The sequence below is a fragment of the Mustelus asterias genome, chromosome 13 (genome assembly GCF_964213995.1).
Source record: "Mustelus asterias chromosome 13, sMusAst1.hap1.1, whole genome shotgun sequence".
In the NCBI taxonomy this organism is placed as follows: domain Eukaryota; kingdom Metazoa; phylum Chordata; class Chondrichthyes; order Carcharhiniformes; family Triakidae; genus Mustelus; species Mustelus asterias.
This window is the reverse complement of record NC_135813.1, coordinates 93,564,309-93,581,549: the sequence shown is the minus strand read 5'-3', so window position 1 is coordinate 93,581,549 and position 17,241 is coordinate 93,564,309. Positions and strand designations below refer to the sequence as shown.

Genomic DNA, 17,241 nt, shown 5'->3' with positions numbered 1-17,241 from the left:
CTTTAGGAACATTTAAGCGGTTATTGCATAGGCACATGGAGCACACCAGGATGATAGGGAGTGGGATAGCTTGATCTTGGTTTCAGATAAAGCTCGGCACAACATTGTGGGCCGAAGGGCCTGTTCTGTGCTGTACTGTTCTATGTTCTATACATTTGCATAAAGTACTTGTGGACAGAACGTCAATGTTAATTTTATTATAATGGCAGCCTGCCCAACTTGGCATCTTTTGATCTGGTTTCCAGGTGGCACGGTGACACAGTACTGCTGCCGCACAGCGCCAAGGACCCGGATTCAATTCCCGGCTTGGGTCACTGTCTGTGCGGAGTTTGCACGTTCTCCCCGTGTCTGCGCGGGTTTCCTCCGGTGCGCTGGTTTCCTCCCACAGTCTAAAAGATACGCTGGTTAGGTGCATTGGCCATGCTAAATTCTCCCTCAGTGTACCTGAACAGGCGTTGGAGTGTGGCGACTAGAGGATTTTCACAGTAACTTCATTGCAGTGTTAATGTAAGCCTACTTATGACAATAGCAAATAAACTTTAAGGAATGTCTGCAGATTTATATCGCTCGGTCTAATCTTGCTCATGGGTCTAAGTATTCTGGTCATTGACCTGCCTCGCTAGATGACTTCTGCTCTCATCAAAATTCAGAGCTTGCTTAAAGGGCTCACCATGAATTGAATTGTGTAAGTTACTGGAGTTGCAAAGTCACTCAAATCTTGTGTTAGTTGAGGGGCACAATCTATGTTCACTTCTCTGAGGAAAGGCACATCACAACACAAGCTGATTGGGGTAATTGTTTGATTTTTGCTTTGATTTGATTTATTATTGTCACAGGTATTAGTATACAGTGAAAGTGCTGTTTCTTGCACGCTATACAGACAAAGCATACCATTCATAGAGAAGGAAACGAGAGAGTGCAGAATGTAGTGTTACAGCCATAGCTAGGGTGTAGAGAAAGATCAACTTAATGTAAGGTAAGTCCATTCAAAAGTCTGATGGCAGCAGAGAAGAAGTTGTTCTTGAGTCGGTTTGCACGTGACCTCAGACTTTTGTATCTTTTTCCCGATGGACGAAGGTGGAAGAGAAGAATGTCCGGGGTGCATGAGGTCCTTAATTATGCTGGCTGCTTTGCCGAGGCAGCAGAAAGTGTAGACAGAGTCAATGGATGGGAGGCTGGTTTGCATGATGGATTGGGCTACATTCACGGTCTTGGGCAGAGCAGGAGCCATACCAAGCTGTGATACAACCAGAAAGAATGCTTTCTCTGGTGCATCTGTCAAAGTTTCTGTGAGGCCAATGATTATTCTGCTTTTATTTTAGAGTTGAGAGCTGATGTCAGTACAATGTGTGTCTTTATTTCTTCTTGAACATGAAGGGCCTAATTTATAAGTATCGTAAAAGCACATTGTTCCCTTGAAAGAACTGATGTAACAGCAATAGGGATGTGTGACTCTTCTCCCTGCTATATAATCTGTGCCTTATGTACTGCATAGATTTGACCTGATATATTTGTTATTTTTCAGATTGAGAAGTCTGTCCATGCCATGGTGATGAGATATGGGAGCAGGCTGTGGAAACTCAGGGTCCTGCAAGCCGAGCTCAAAATAAATATCCGTCTAACCCCCACAGGAAAGGCAATCCCTATCCGTTTGTTCCTCACCAATGAATCTGGATATTACTTGGACATGAGCCTCTACAAGGAGGTGACAAATGCCAGAACTGGGCAGGTACAAGCTTGTTGAATCACGGCTGGGGACGTGGGCGTGGGCAGGGGGGGAGGTGGGGGGGAGGAGATCTTGGGTCCAGAAAATGTGAACACATTCTAAAGCTCCATTCCCTTTGGAAAGGAGGGGATGAAACTTAACAAAAAGCCAAAGAATGCAAATGTCGTAAATGTGACACAAAAGCTGAAGGTGCTGGAAGCACTACGTAGGTCTGGCAACCTCTGTAGGAAGGATGAAGGAAATATTTAAGACAAGAACCTTTCATTGCAAGGGAGGATATTACAGATGAACAGCATTTAGAAAGGATAAGAGCAAGGGAAATGGGAACAATCTTTGTTCACATAGAAAGGGGAAAACGGGCAATGGTGACAAGGCAAAAGTAACATTGGCATGAGACAATAGAAAAAACAATGAAAGAAATTGAAGCTATTAGGAGACACAGGAGGTTTGGATAGCTGAAGGAGGTAAAACCTGAGGCAGGTAGAAATGGAAGTATTAAAATCAGCGTTAAAGTGAAGAAGCAGCAAAGTGCCGAGTAAACGCTCTTCTTGGAACTTGCATTCACGTTAATTGGAACAGCGTAGAAGGTGAAAAGCAGAGGGGGACGAGAAGGGGAAAGGAGGTGACAATTGACAGGGATCTCAGCATTACGTTTACAGACATAGCAGCGATGTTTAACAAAGCATTCATCTAGTCTGCTTTTGGTCTGCCTTTTATGGAGAGAAAAGACTGCACTACAACAATAAGTACAGTATCATGGGGTTAGAGGGAAAGTGTAAATTGTGATCCTAGATAGTGATGTGAGAGGGGATGAATAGGCATGTGATGGGCAGCTGTTAATGGAAAGAGAGAAGCTGGTAGGGGTGTTGCAAGAGAGAATCAGGGTGGAAACTGTTCCTTCAGAAAGCTGAGAAGAGAAAGGTGTGTTTAAAGGTGAGATGGCGTTGGAGATGGTGGGAATGATATAAGATGATTTATTGAATGCAGAATCTGCTGGGGGTCTGCTGGGTGGAAGGTGAGGACCCTGTCATGCTTGTGAGAGGGAGAATGGGTAGCATCATGGCAACTGAGATGGTACAACTCAGAAAAATGAATAGAGTCCTTTAACAGGAAGCTAGGTGGGAAGAAATATAATTCAGTTGAATGTATGAATCGTAATAGATATCAACAGAAAACTCATCCAGGAGATAGAGGGGTGCAGGAATATTGCTTGCATGCTGAGTTCCTTTAAACTTATGGTCAGGTTAAAATTATAACTTAAGTTGTCTATTTAGATCAATTGTTGGTAACCAGTGTTTTATCCCCCTATTATTTATGCATGAGGTGGAGATGCTGGCGCTGGACTGGGGTGGGCACAGTAAGAAGTCTTACAATGCCAGGTTAAAAGATCCAAAGATGTGCGGGTTAGGTTGATTGGCCAGGTTCAAAATTGCCCCTTAGAGTCCTGGGATGCGTAGGTTAGAGGGATTAGTGGGTAAATATGTGGGGGTAGGGCCTGGGTGGGATTGTGGTCGGTGCAGACTTGATGGGCCGAATGGCCTCCTTCTGCACTGTAGGGTTTCTATGTTTCTAAAGTCCAACAGGTTTATTTGGAATCACAAGCTTTTGGAGCGCTGCTCCTTCATCAGGTGAGTCACCTGATGAAGGAGCTCCGAAAGCTCGTGATTGCAAATAAACCTGTTGGACTTTAACCTGGTGTTGTGAGACTTCTTACTATTATTTTTGCAGTGATGAGCTCCTTTGAATCTCACACAAGCTCCAGTTGAATTCCTGGGACACTTTGGTCCCTGGATTTGAGAAATGGTAACACTTGAAATTTGCCTTGTGTGCTTGTATTTAGATCATGTTCATTTCGTATGGAGAAAAGCAGGGCCCCCTCCATGGAATGCTGATGAACACACCTTATGTCACCAAAGATCTACTGCAGGCAAAGCGTTTCCAGGCACAGTCTTTGGGAACAACCTATGTGTATGACTTTCCTGAAATGTTTCAACAGGTGAGACTGTTTTCTCATCTTCCATTAGCAATTTTCTCTTCGCATAAAGGCATTGAATCATTTTTGAGGAACAGTTCCACAGAGATTGGGACCTCTTGGATATCTTGTGGGTGTCAGCAGATGGAATTGTGAAACCCAGCCCTTCCTCGCCTAGATCTGTCTTCACCCAATATTCACGCTCACCTGCCTGGTCAAGTGTGACCATCTTTTGGGTGAATAATCAGACCACAACGTGGAGACTGTGTCAGGTTGAAAAAAGAAAAAAGCATCTTTCCACACATTGTGTTTGAGTTGTGTTACTTTGACAAAGCAAAGGGAGATGCGGTGCCCCCGTGCTTATTAACTTACCTACTTTTACCACAAGTAGAAAGTCACCACATGATTTGAAGTAATCTTCAGGATTAGATCCTGCTTTACGGTGCCAGGATTCTAAATGTATGTTTTAAATAGCCATGTAAATACTGTGGTTACAAGAGCAGGTCAAGAGGCTGGGAATGTTTCCGTTAGTAACACTCCTAACACTGACTTCCTAAAGTCGGTCTACCATCTGCAAAGCGCAAGTCAGGAGTGTGATGGAATACTCTCCACTTGCCTGGATTGAGCTTCTTGAGTGTTGTTGGAGCTGCACTCATGCAAGCAAGTGGAGAGTATTCCATCACACTCCTGACATATTCTTTGTAGATAGTGGACCGACTTTAGGAAGTCAGGAGGTGTGTTACTAACGGAAATATTCCCAGCCTCTTGACCTGCTCTTGTAGCCACAGTATTTATATGGGTAGTCCAGTTCAGTTTCTGATCAATGGTAAACCCCAAGGATGTTAGTTTTACTGAATGATGATCAGGAGAGAGAAAAACCTAGAAGATTCCACCCTTGCCAAGCTATTGAGTACTCACAGAATCATAGAATCACTACAGTGCAGAAGGAGCCCATTTGGCTCATCGAGCCTGAACCAACAACAATCGTACCTAGGCCCTATCCCCGTAACCCAACGTATTTACCATCCTAATTCCCCCTGACACTAAGGGGCAATTTAGCATGGCCAATCAACCTAACCCGCATGTCTTTGGACTGTGGGAGGAAACCAGAACACCTGGAGGAAATCCACACAGATACTGGGAGAACGTGCAAACTCCACACAGACAGTGATCTGAGGTCGGGATTGAACCCGGCTCCTTGGCGCTGTGAGGCAGCAGTGCTAACCACCATTACTGTTGTGGTACTGTTGTGTTCCCTTAGCTGAGCTAAGCTAGTTCAGCACAGATGAAGGATCTTGGTCTATGTAACTCAATGTCATACCACATGCTGTGTTTAGCCATTAAGATGTTTGAAGAACTCTCATTGGCCATTTCTACGTGATGCATTGTGTATTTGATGAGCAGCACTAACACAATTACTAAACCTTGATCAGATGGTTATTTAACATGACTTTTGCCTTGTTCTTTTGCATATCAACAAATGTGAGAGAAGAATTAAACCTTGATTTCTGTCTTTTCCTCCTGTGGCCCAGGCTCTCTTTAAGCTGTGGGGGCCTAATGTGGAGTATCCCCAGGAGCCATTCCTGTGCACAGAACTTGTGCTGGACTCTCAGGGTCAGTTAGTTCATATGAACAGGATTCCTGGAGGTAATGAGGTATGTACATTTTGTTGGTGTTTTATTGAGAAATCTAGGTGAAGTTCCAAGGTCCATAACGAACAATGTCATTAAAATTGACAACAGGAGAAGAGAAAAAGAGGTCCATTTATAAAAGTAGTGACTAGGTGTTCTGAAAGCAGTGGTGCCAAGCCTTGAAAAGGTAAGTTATTGGATCTTCCTCATTACATAGAAAGAAAGTAAGAATTGGTATCAGCATGTGTACTGACATCCATCGGTGAAGTGTGTGTGTGTGTGTCTGTGGGTCTACTTTTTGTTTTGCTGCAGAATTTCAGGACCATAAATGTCAGATACTAATAAATTCAGAAGAAACTTCCTCACAAAAACAATGTTTAAAATGTGGAACTTGCTACCACATGACAGAGTTGAGATGAATAGAATAGGTGCATCTATCTCTTAAAAATGCTCACAGAATCTTTCCAGGAAGGATTTCTTGCTCAGTTTACCAAGGTGTTTTTTGAACAACTGTAATTCTCTTCAAAATATGTTACAGTTAGATGTGTTACTATATTCCTGGAGGTCACTTCCATGTTGTCGACAACTTGTAAATATGGTTGTGTTGGATTCACCCTCAGGTAGGAATGGTGGCCTGGAAAATGAACTTAAAAACTCCAGAATATCCTGAAGGTCGTGACATTGTCGTCATTTGTAATGACCTCACGTATAAGATTGGCTCATTTGGCCCTGAGGAGGATTTGCTGTTCCTGCGGGCATCTCAACTAGCCAGAGCGGAAGGCATTCCAAGAATCTATATAGCAGCTAACAGTGGTGCCAGAATTGGGCTTGCTGAAGAGATCAGGAACATGTTCCAAGTGGCCTGGGAAGATCCTGAAGATCCGTACAAGGTAATTCCTTTTACCATCTCCCTCTGCCTTAATAGTTGCTCAGTTCCAGTTCACTGTCTTTCCATTGAGTGGGTGTAGGTCCCTAATTCTTCCAAGTGATGGTGGCCCTTGACTTTCACCAACAGGTATGAGGTACTTGCTACCTGTGTGGATAGGCAACAGGATGGCAGGATGGGCAGGCAAACTGCCCATTGCACCGTCTACAGGAGGTCATTCAGGTTGTGGGGGGTAAAAAGGAATGTGGTAGCGAAAGGGAACAATTTAATCAGAGGATAGATATATGTGCTTTGCAGCTGTAACTGGGTGTTCAAATGAATCATAGAATCCCTATACTGCAGAAGGAGGCCATCGAGTCTGCACCGACCACAATCCCACCCAGGCACTATTCCTGTAACCCCACTTGTTTACCGTGCTAATCCCCATGACACTAGGGTCAATTTAGCATGGCCAATCAACCTAACCTGCGCATCTTTGGACTGTGGGAGGAAACTGGAGCACCCGGAGGAAACCTGCGCAGACACGGGGAGAATGTGCAAACTCCACACAGATAATTGCCCAAAGCCAGAATTGAACCCGAGTCCCTGGCGCTGTGAGGCAGCAATGCTAACCACTGTGCCACCGTGGCGCCCGGTGGTGTTGCCTGCCCAGTGCCAGGGTTAAAGACATCTCTTCGTGCCAAGATTAAGGACATCTCCTTGTGCCTGGAGACAAACCTGGTGTGGGAAAGAAAGGATTCACCTGTGGTCCACGTGGGAACCAACAACATAAGGAGAACTGGGAATGATGTTCTGATTAGAGAGTTTGAGGAGCTGGGGTCCAAATTAAAATGCAGAACCTCAAAGGTAAATAATTTCAGGTGTGTTATCTGAGCCAGGTGTCAACCGGCATAGGGTGAAAAAGATGAGAGGATTAAATGTGTGGATCAAAGAATGGTATGGGAAGAAAGGGTTTCAATTCATCACTGCTTAAAAATCTTAAGCTTCCAAAATCAATAACGTAGATATGGGGACAAGATAGTTCAGCTTGATTAGGCAAATAGACCGAAAGCTGTAGTGATGAATAAACAGTGGAAAATATTTGAGGAAACAAATAAATATGTTCAACATAAATACATTTCATTTAAAAAAAGATTCAATCTGAAGGTCCAAATGTGGCTTACCAGGGAAAGTTAAGGACAGTATTCGATTAAAAGGAGAGGATTACAATTGTGCAAAGGATAGTAGTAGTAAGCCTGGGGATTGGGAGTGGTTTCGAAACTAGCAAAGGGCCACCAACAGATGATAAAAAGGGCAAAAATAGAATACGAGTAGACTAGCCAGAAAATAAAGCTGACTGTAAGACTTTCTACAAGTACGTAAACAGGAGACAAGGAACTAAAATAAACATTGGCCCCAAAGAGACAAAGATAGAAATTATCATAGAGAATCTGAAGAAATATTTAATGTCTGTCTTCACAGGAGAAGACACAAATTACATATCAAAAATAAAGGATAACCAAGGGACTAATATGACTGAGAAACTGAAGATAACTAATATCAGCAGAGATTTCTCAGGGAATGAAGAGATATGGGCAGCAGGCAGGAAAGTGGAGTTGAGGTAGAACATAAGCCATAATTGAACTGAATAGCAGAGCAGGCCAGAGGGGTTGAATGCTCTACTGCTGCTCCTATTTCTTCATGTTTTAAAATGTCCCCAATGATTAGTGAATGGTAGCATAGTGGTTATGTTAGTCAACTAGTTATGTCAGAAGTCTGGATTAATGATCTAAAGACATGAATTTAAATCTCATAATAGCATCTGGGCAATTTAACTTCAATCACTCAAAAAAAATGGATTAAAAAGCCACTTTCAATAATGATCATGGAACTACCAGATCATCATAAAAAACCATCTAATTCACTGATATCCATCAGCGAAGAAATCTTCTGCCCTGACCCAGCCTGGCCTCCATGTGACTCCAGACCCACAGCAATGTGGTTGATAACCACACTGCTCTTTGAAATGGCCTAGCTCATCCAATGAATGAATAAATCATGGGGAATCCTGAGGTGTGTGCCTCAATCCCAATATGGTTATAGTTATTTTAGAATCATAACAGTACAAAAGGAGGCCAATCAGCCCATCGAGTCTGCACCAATCACAATCCCACCCAGGCCCTATCCCCATAACCCTGTACATTTACGGTGCTAGTCCCCCTGACACGAAGGGGCAATTTAGCATGGCCAATCCACCTAACCTGCACATCTTTGGGTTCTTTAATTATGACCAATGATGGACAGGTAAGGAATGTCTGGCCCATGCTGCCTGTTTCACACGATTGCAATACCGTGTATATCACAATAGATACACTCCCCACCCCACTTAAAAGCATGGGGAAGGAGGCAGAATGTAAAGTTGAGGCCACAGTCAAATCAGCCGTGTTATTGAATGATGGAGCAGGCTCGCGGGCTGAATTGCCTTGTCCTCCTCCAAATCCGTATGTTCAGTTATGTGATCTTCTTGGAGAGACAAAAAAAATGTCAACCTGGGGGAAAACCCCAGGCTTTCTACCTGACTCACCTAGGCAATCAACAGTAGTGCAGGAGATCATTCTGTCTGTAAATTCTCTGAAGCACTTACCTTTTGTGAGAGGGAATGTCTGGCCCAACCAGAAGCCAGTCCAGCTAAATGTTATTAATGCTGTGTGTTTGGAGGCAGTTTCACTAAAAGTGTGTGTAATAACCCCCCTATAAGCTCTGATGGCACACTTGGTAACAAATGGAAGCTTTTACCATTTCCAAAGTGCCTCTTATGATATTTCAGTACAGTATTTCCTCCATAATAATTAAATTTAATCTTAAAATGTGAATTATGTCACTCAGTGCACGTGGACAGTTAGAACAACCTTCAACTGGTCGAGAATATAATTTTATTGTAGGTTCATCAGTGGCTTTCAGCTCTCGTGATATTAAAATTTGAATACACCATTCGGATTGTTAATTTCTTTTCTGATATGTGCTTAATTTATCAGGGCTTCAGGTACCTGTACTTGACACCTCAGGACTACACCAGAATTAGTCCCTTTAATTCTGTGCACTGTCAACATGTGGAGGAGGATGGAGAGTACAGGTGGGTATTATATACAGCAAAATTGGAAAATCTAAAATTAATATATAAGTCAGCACCTATAAAAGATAGTCGGTAACATCTTGGTGTGCTGTTTGTCTAAACTGATGAAGAGTGTGACAAAAGCGGAACAAAGCTTTTGATGTTTTTGTTTACATAGTTTTTTTTAAAAGTTTTTATCGCTGGAGATCGCAGTGCAACAGCATTGCTAGGAAATTAGCTGTGTGTATTATTTATACCTATTGGCTGGGATTTTCTGTCCCCACCCTGCAGTGGGTTTGCTGGCGGTGGAGGTGGGTGACCATTGGCTTGTGGGTTCTCCTGCGACGCGGCCACAAGCCATGGAAAACGGCATTGTCTTCCCACTGCCGGCCAATGACAAACCACCTCCGCTACTGGAAAACCCACCGCGGGATTGTTGGGGGGGGGGGGGGAGATCCTGGCCATTGTGTGTATCCATTCCAGCCTGAAGCAAATCAGAAAAAAGCCAGTCCATCCACGGATTGCTAAGGGACATAGCGACCTGAAACAGGGCATTGACTCTCACATGCTGGAAATAAACAGCAGTCAATTAATAGCCCTTGGGAGAATGTTGGCTTCAACATCATTCTTTTCACAGGATGTTGGTGTCACTGGCAGGGCTATTATAATTGCCCATCCCTAATTGCCCTTTCTTGAACCGTTGCAGTCCATGTGGTGTAGGTACACCCACAGTGCTGTTAGGGAGAGAGTTCCAGGATTTTGACCCAATGACAGTGAAGGAACAGCGATATATTTCCAGGTCAGGATGATGCATGGTTTGGAGGAGAACTTGCAGGTGATGGTGTTCCTGTGCATCTGCTGTTCTTATCCTTCTACGCGATGACAGTCATGGGTTTGGAAGGCTCTAGGGAGCCTTGGTGAGTTTCTGCAGTGTATCTTGTAGCTGATACGCACTGCTGCTACTGTGCATTGGTGGTAGAGGGAGTAAATGTTTGTGGAAGGGATGTCAATCAGGAGGGCTGCTTTGTCCTGAATGGTGTCAAGCTACTTGAGTGTTGATTAAGCTACACTCATCCAGGCAAGTGGAGAGTATTCCTGAATTGCGCCTTGTAGATGGTGGACAGTTTTTGGGGAGTCAGGATGTGAGGTACTCACAGCAGAATTCCCAGTCTCTGACCTGCCTTTGTAGCCACAGTATTTATAAGGCTAATCCAGTTCAGTTTCTGGTCAATGGTAACCTTCCAGATGTTGATATTGGTGGGGCGCGGGGGGGAGGCGGGGGGGGGGGGGGTGGATTCTTCTCTTTTTAAAGTTTATTTATTATCAGTCACAAGTCGGCTTACATTAACACTGCAATGAAGTTACTGTGAAAATCCCCTAGTCGCCACACTCTGGCGCCTGTTCGGTTACACTGAGGGAAAATTTAGCATGGCCAATACCCCTAACCAGCACGTCTTTTGGACTGTGGGAGGAAACCGGAGCACCTGGAGGAAACCCACGCCGACACGGGGAGAACGTGCAGACTCCGCACGGACAGTGACCCAAGCCAGGAATTGAACCCGGGTCCCTGGCGCTGTGAGGCAGCAGTGCTAACCACTGTGCCACCATGGAGATGATCATTGCCTGGCTCTTGTGTGGCATGAATGTTACTTGCTAGATATCAGCCAAAGTCTGAATGTTGTCCAGGTCTTTCCACATATGGTCTACTTCACTATCTGAGGATTTGAGAATGGTGCTGAACATTGTGCAATTATCAGTGGACATCCCCCTTCAAACCTTAGGATGAAGAGTTGAAGGCGGGACTCCTCCTAAGACTCCAGCAGTGATGTCCTGGGACTGAGATGACTGATCTCCAACAACCACAGCCATCTTCCTTTGTGCTAGATATGACTCGAGCCAGTGGAGTGTTTTCCCCCTCATTCCCATTGACTCCAGTTTTGCTCCAGCTCCTTGATGTCACACTTGGTCGAATGGGACCTTGATATCAAGGGCAGTTACTCTCACCTCATCTCTTGAATTCAGCTCGTTTGTCCATCTTTGGACTAAAGCTGTAATGAGGTCAGGAGCTGAGTGACCCTGGTGGAAACCAAACTGAGCATTAGTGAGCAGGTTACTGCTGAGTATATGATGCATGATAGCTGTATTAATGAGCCCTTCTCTAAGTTTCAGACACTTCTCATATTCTAGCTAATTACAATTTTGATTGAACTACAAGGGATACATCGGCTAGTGCAAGGGCTATGGACAGAAATTTTGAGGAAGACTAGTGTGATAAACTCAGCTTTTGAGAAGAGTCTAACACCTTGCAAAGCCTGCAAAGGGTGGCACAGTGGTTAGCACTGCTGCCTCACAGTGCCAGGGACCCAAGTTCAATTCCTGGCTTGGGTCACTGTCTGTGCAGTGTCTGCATCTTCTCCCTGTGTCTGTATGGGTTTCCTCTGGGTGCTCCAGTGTGCTCCCACAGTCTGAAAAACGTGCTGGTTAGGTGCATTGGCCATGCTAAATTCTGCCTCAATGTACCCGATCAGGCGCCGGAGTGTGGTGACTAGAGGATTCTCATAGTAACTTCATTGCAGTGTTAATGTAAGCCTCCTTGTGACACTAATAAATTCAAAAAAAGGAAAGCCATCCAAAGAAACTCAAACAACTACTTAAAGCTTTTTCATTTTTTAATGAACTTTTTCAATATTAATCTTCCTTGAGCTGTATTTTGTAATGACTGCATTTTGCTACCAGTGTAAATGACTCTATCCTTAAACCTATTTTGCTAATGCCATCTGATATGAAAGTGTTTGGCATGACTCCAACTTGTTCTTGGATTTTGGATGCATATGTAAATCATATGCATAAATCCAGAAACAATAAATAGATCTACTATTGACCCAAGGCTTAACATCTCAGACTGTGCACTGGTCACATACATTAAATCATAAGGAGCAAGAATTATTTCCTGTGGGACTATTAGGTGTTGAAAAAGTGTAATTCCAATGTTTCCTCTTCTTATATTTTGTCGATGAATGATAACCTAAGATAAGCTTAATATCACTTAGTTTCTGTCACTATAAAAATGTTTAAATTGAATTAAAGCTTGAAAGTTCCTTCTGTGCTAGTAGTAGAGCATGGTGGCATAGTGGTTAGCACTGCTGCTTCACCGCACCAAGGACGCGGGTTCGATTCCAGCCTTGGGTCACTGTCTGTGTGGAGTTTGCGCATTCTCCCCGTGCCTGCTTGGGTTTCTTCTGTGTGCTCCGGTTTTCTCCCACAGTCCAAAGACGTGCAGGTTAGGTGGATTGGCCATGCTAAGTAGCCCCTTAGTAGCCTAAGATGTGTAGGTTGGGGAGGATTAGTGGGGTAAATGCATGGGATTAAGGGGATAGGATAAGATGCTCTGTCAGAGAGTCGGTGCAGGGTTCAATGGGCCAAATAGCCACTTTTGGCACTTTAGGAATTTTATGATTCTTTGACTGTTGCATTAAAATGGAATGCCATAGAGTAAGACATGGGTTCTATCTCTCATTTCCCCTCTCTGTTTAACATTAAAGTACTGCAAAGTCAGCCAAGCTATCTGGAAGAGGTGATGAGTGGAAACAAGTCATTTTCTCAGATAAAGAAAAGGAATCAAATCCAGTTAAGAATCATTTGCTCGGAGGGATATTGATCAACATATAGTGATGTGCATTCATCCATCCGCTTCAACTAATAGTGTGGCCCGAAAAAAAGTGAACTGTGATGGTCATCATCAATTCTCTCCAATAGATTATATGGAAGCAGTGGTGTTTTGCTATGCCAGGCTTTCGGGAAAGACTGTGTTTTAGTTAAATAATATATCTTTTATGGGGACTAAAGTTTGGTAGTGAAAATTTGATTTGATTTATTATTGTCACATGTATTAACATACAGTGAAAAGTATTGCTTCTTGTGCGCTATACAGACAGAGCATACCATTCATAGAGAAGGAAATGAGAGAGTGCAGAATGTAGTGTCATAGCTAGGGTGTAGAGAAAGATCAACTTAATGCAAGATAGGTCCATTCGAAAGTCTGACGGCAACAGGGAAGAAGCTTTCTTGAGTCGGTTGGTACGTGACCTCAGACTTTTGTATCTTTTTCTCGACGGAAGAAAGCGGAAGAGAGAATGTCCGGGGTGCGTAATTATGCTGGCTGCTTTGCCGAGGCAGCGGGAAGTGTAGACAGAGTCAATGGATGGGAGACTGGTTTGTGTGATAGATTGGGCTACATTCACAACCTTTTGTAGTTTCTTGCGGTTGGTCAGAGCAGGAGCCATACCAAGCTGTGGTACAACCGGAAAGGATGCTTCCTTTGGTGAAAGTGGATATTGGGCTTCCTTCGAGCCAGAAAATGTTATAAGTGTTTCCAGTCTTGTTCCAAGCATTAGTAGTCCCTTAAACTAGCTGTGTAGAAAAGGCCAGGTGACTTTCCTAACTATGGTTCTGTTTTGCAGATATATGATAACTGACGTTATTGGCAAGGAGGAAGGCCTGGGGGTGGAGAATCTGCGTGGAGCTGGAACCATTGCTGGAGAATCATCCCTTGCCTACAATGAGATTGTCACAATCAGTCTGGTAAGTGTGACAGACCGTGCAGACTGGTATTGCTCACAGTACCTGGATTTCTCTCACGTCGCCCGTAGCTGGGTTTATCCAGTCCTGCTGCTGTGAATGGAGATTTGACTGAGCGCCAAATTCTCCGTCCTCATTGGCAGCTGTGGCAGGATGTGCGAGACAGGAGGAGAATTCCGGCCCACTAGTCAAATAGTGGAATGCTTCATAAGGATGAGAGAGTTATACCACACAATCCACCATGGTCTACTGCTTTGGTTGGACTTGTGTCCTCTTAATATCACACTAAACACAGGTTTAAGCCAATTGCTTAATTAGTCAACTTTGAAGATTGAAAAATAATCGTAAGTTTTAGAGTGGAGGTCAGACTGATCAAGAACCAAAACAGTGGATCATCATTGCACGCAGGACATTCGGGTGAATCTGATGTTTTACAAGCGTGGGAAGATGATACAGTTACGGTTAAAATGTAAGAAATTTAGTTGTGGATACATAGAAATTAATTTAATGAACAGAGAATTGGATGGCATTCTATAAAATAAGGCTTTCATGTTTTAGTAATAAAGAGCAGCTTAGTTAAAGTAAATTATTTAGTACAGTTGTAAATGGAGACACATATGTGATCTGGAGGTTTCTAGCAATTGAGGTTTGGCTGGGAATGAGATGATGTGGTTTGACTTTCATGCTGTACTGGAAAGAGATATGTAGTGTGGCAAGTTTTTCAAGTAATGTTGGCCGGCTAATGTTTTTAAGGAATGTAAGATTGATGTGTGTATGGCTGACATCATTGGCCAATAGAGTGAAAGTCATTCATCACTTTTTGAATGGGACGAGAGTGCTTGGTCTTTTTCAAAAAGACTGCGACAGCCTTGCAGAGTGGGAAGCTCAAGTACAATCGTGGGAGTGGGTGGAATAAGTAGGAGATGTTTCGAGAAAGAAATTGTGAAACTAAGTAAATTAACATCAAGACCTTTTTCCCATTACCCAATTGAACACTGTAACAGAAAAATAAATATCATTGTTCCTGGTCAAAGGGGTGTTTCGTATTTATCCCTATGTAATGGAGTTGATATGAGCCTTGCTGGGAAATGGATGGTCTTACTTATACCTGGAGAATGGTGAGAGACAAGTGCTTTTAAAACCTGTGCAATTTCACTGTCTGGAGGAGAGAAATTTGGAGAAAATTTAGTTAACAGATGCATGTCTGAAACAATAAAATGCCCCAAACTTTGAACAAAAAGTAGAGAAGGACTTGCACATCTATGATAGTTGCTATAGAGGACTTCACTCTGATAAATAAAAGCTTTTAAAAAATCGACTTTATAAGATGTGACGGAGTACAAATTGTTCCGCGTGCAGTTCAGTATGGATTGCTTAATATGTTTGGTGAAATTACTCTATTTCTCTATTTAATAACCAAAAACCCTAATTAATATAACAAGCCGCAGAATTTCACCCTGAACGCAATCGCCAGTTTGTGACAAGTGCAGTATAAAGGAGCTTCTACCCCAGTATCTATCAATGCCATCTTCAACTGTAAACAGCTAGGATGGCTGGCCAGAGATACTCAGCCCATTTGTATTTTGCAGGTGACCTGTCGTGCAATTGGAATTGGAGCATACTTAGTGAGGTTGGGACAACGTGTGATCCAAGTGGAAAATTCCCACATCATTCTCACTGGAGCCAGTGCACTGAACAAGGTCGGAATAATGTGTACTGTTTTCTGTATTAACGAACATAATGTTGCCAACTTGGAAGCAAAAAGCCTTTTGAACATTTTTGAGCTGGTTTCGAATCATTGAAAATTCCATTCCCACTGCCATGACAAGATGAGGGTGGCACAGTGGTTAGCACTGCTGCTTCATGGCACCAGAGACCCAGGTTCAATTCCAGCCTTGGGTGACTGTGTGGAGTTTGCACATTCTCCCCGTGTCTGCGTAGGTTTCCTCCGGGTGCTCTGGGTTCCTCCCACAGTCCGAAGATGTACAAGTTAGGTGCATTGGCCATGGTAAATATGTTCGGTTACGGGGATAGGGTGGGGTATGGACCTGGGTGGGATGCTCTTTCAGACAGTTGGTGCAGACTCGATGGGTCGAATGGTTTCCTCCTTATGGGGGGGATCTGATAGAGGTATACTTAATTATGAGAGGCAGAGATAGGGTAGATCATAAACATCTTTTCGCAATGGCAGGGATGTCTAAGATCAGAGGTAATAGGTTTAAGATGAGGAGGAAGTGGTTTAGAGGAGATCTGAGGAAAACCTTTTTCACCCAGAGGGTAGTGGAAATATGGATCGCGCTGCCTGAGAGGCTGGTGGAGGCAGGTACTCTGGCAACATTTAAGAAGCATCTGGACGAGCACTTAAATCACAAAGGCTTAGTAGGCTATGGACAAAATGCTGGTAAATGGGATTAGTATAGATTGGTATTTGATGGTTGATGTCAACATGGTGGGCTGACGGGCCTGTTTCTATGCTGTATGATTCTATTGTGTGATGAAATAGGCAGGGTTAATATCAGGGGGTTATACAATCCACCTGTACACAGAACAGGAAGGAGGGGCTGAACTGATGTCTCTTCTCCAAAGTGGAAATGGTGCATTGAGTTAACAGTAGAAGTGAAGCTTCCAAAAACCAAGTTGGGTTTTTGTGCTTTGATCCAGGACTTGCATTTATTTGTTTCTGATAGTGCAAACTAACTACACATTATCTTTGATTCAAATCAGTATTTTCCATAGCCACGGTGGAAGAAAATAGTTCCTTCTTTCTCTCACCCCAACCTGTGTCATTCATTCCTAATAGGTTCTTGGCCGTGAAGTGTACACATCCAACAACCAGCTGGGTGGAGTGCACATTATGCACAACAATGGTGTATCACACACCATTGTTCCTGACGATTTTGAGGGGGTTTATACCATCTTGCAGTGGCTCTCCTACATGCCGAAGGTGAGTGTGAAGGTTCGCAGCACAACTCTGTGTGACTCCAACTTGGAGTAAAAGATGGAAGTTTTTTTTTTGTTTTAAGCTTTCAACGTCTCAATTGTGGATTAATGATCTATATTGAACTTGGCTGGCATGAATTTAATCTCTCTAAAGCAGTTTATAGGGTCAACTGAAACAGAGTAGCATTAAGGTTCATGATTGTTATTGTCTATGTATCTGCATCTCGAAAGGGGATAGAGTGGGTGAAACTATTGAAGGAAATATACTTCCCCAGAGGGAAAAAAATAAAGGTTTTAGGGGCAGTCTGTAGTTCCTCACTGTTAAAGAGTTAACAGCCCATGATGTTTCAAACCAACAGAGATTTCACACAAAAGCTTTAATTCCTTTTTGTAGGAGGGTGAATTCCTTCACGTTCC

The 17,241-nt window shown here is 43.3% G+C and overlaps 1 protein-coding gene across 4 annotated transcripts in view; it reads left to right on the top strand.

Moving 5' to 3' along the window:
- acacb (acetyl-CoA carboxylase beta) overlaps nucleotides 1-17,241 on the top strand; it is a 137,958-nt gene that overhangs the window by 95,059 nt on the left and 25,658 nt on the right. For all 4 annotated transcript variants that reach the window (XM_078227283.1, XM_078227284.1, XM_078227282.1 and 1 more), the window contains 8 exons: nucleotides 1,526-1,729; nucleotides 3,567-3,722; nucleotides 5,231-5,353; nucleotides 5,950-6,219; nucleotides 9,230-9,327; nucleotides 13,767-13,887; nucleotides 15,474-15,584; nucleotides 16,685-16,828. In XM_078227283.1, the coding sequence (XP_078083409.1) occupies nucleotides 1,526-1,729; nucleotides 3,567-3,722; nucleotides 5,231-5,353; nucleotides 5,950-6,219; nucleotides 9,230-9,327; nucleotides 13,767-13,887; nucleotides 15,474-15,584; nucleotides 16,685-16,828 (1,227 nt within the window). The remainder of the gene's footprint in view (nucleotides 1-1,525; nucleotides 1,730-3,566; nucleotides 3,723-5,230; nucleotides 5,354-5,949; nucleotides 6,220-9,229; nucleotides 9,328-13,766; nucleotides 13,888-15,473; nucleotides 15,585-16,684; nucleotides 16,829-17,241) is intronic.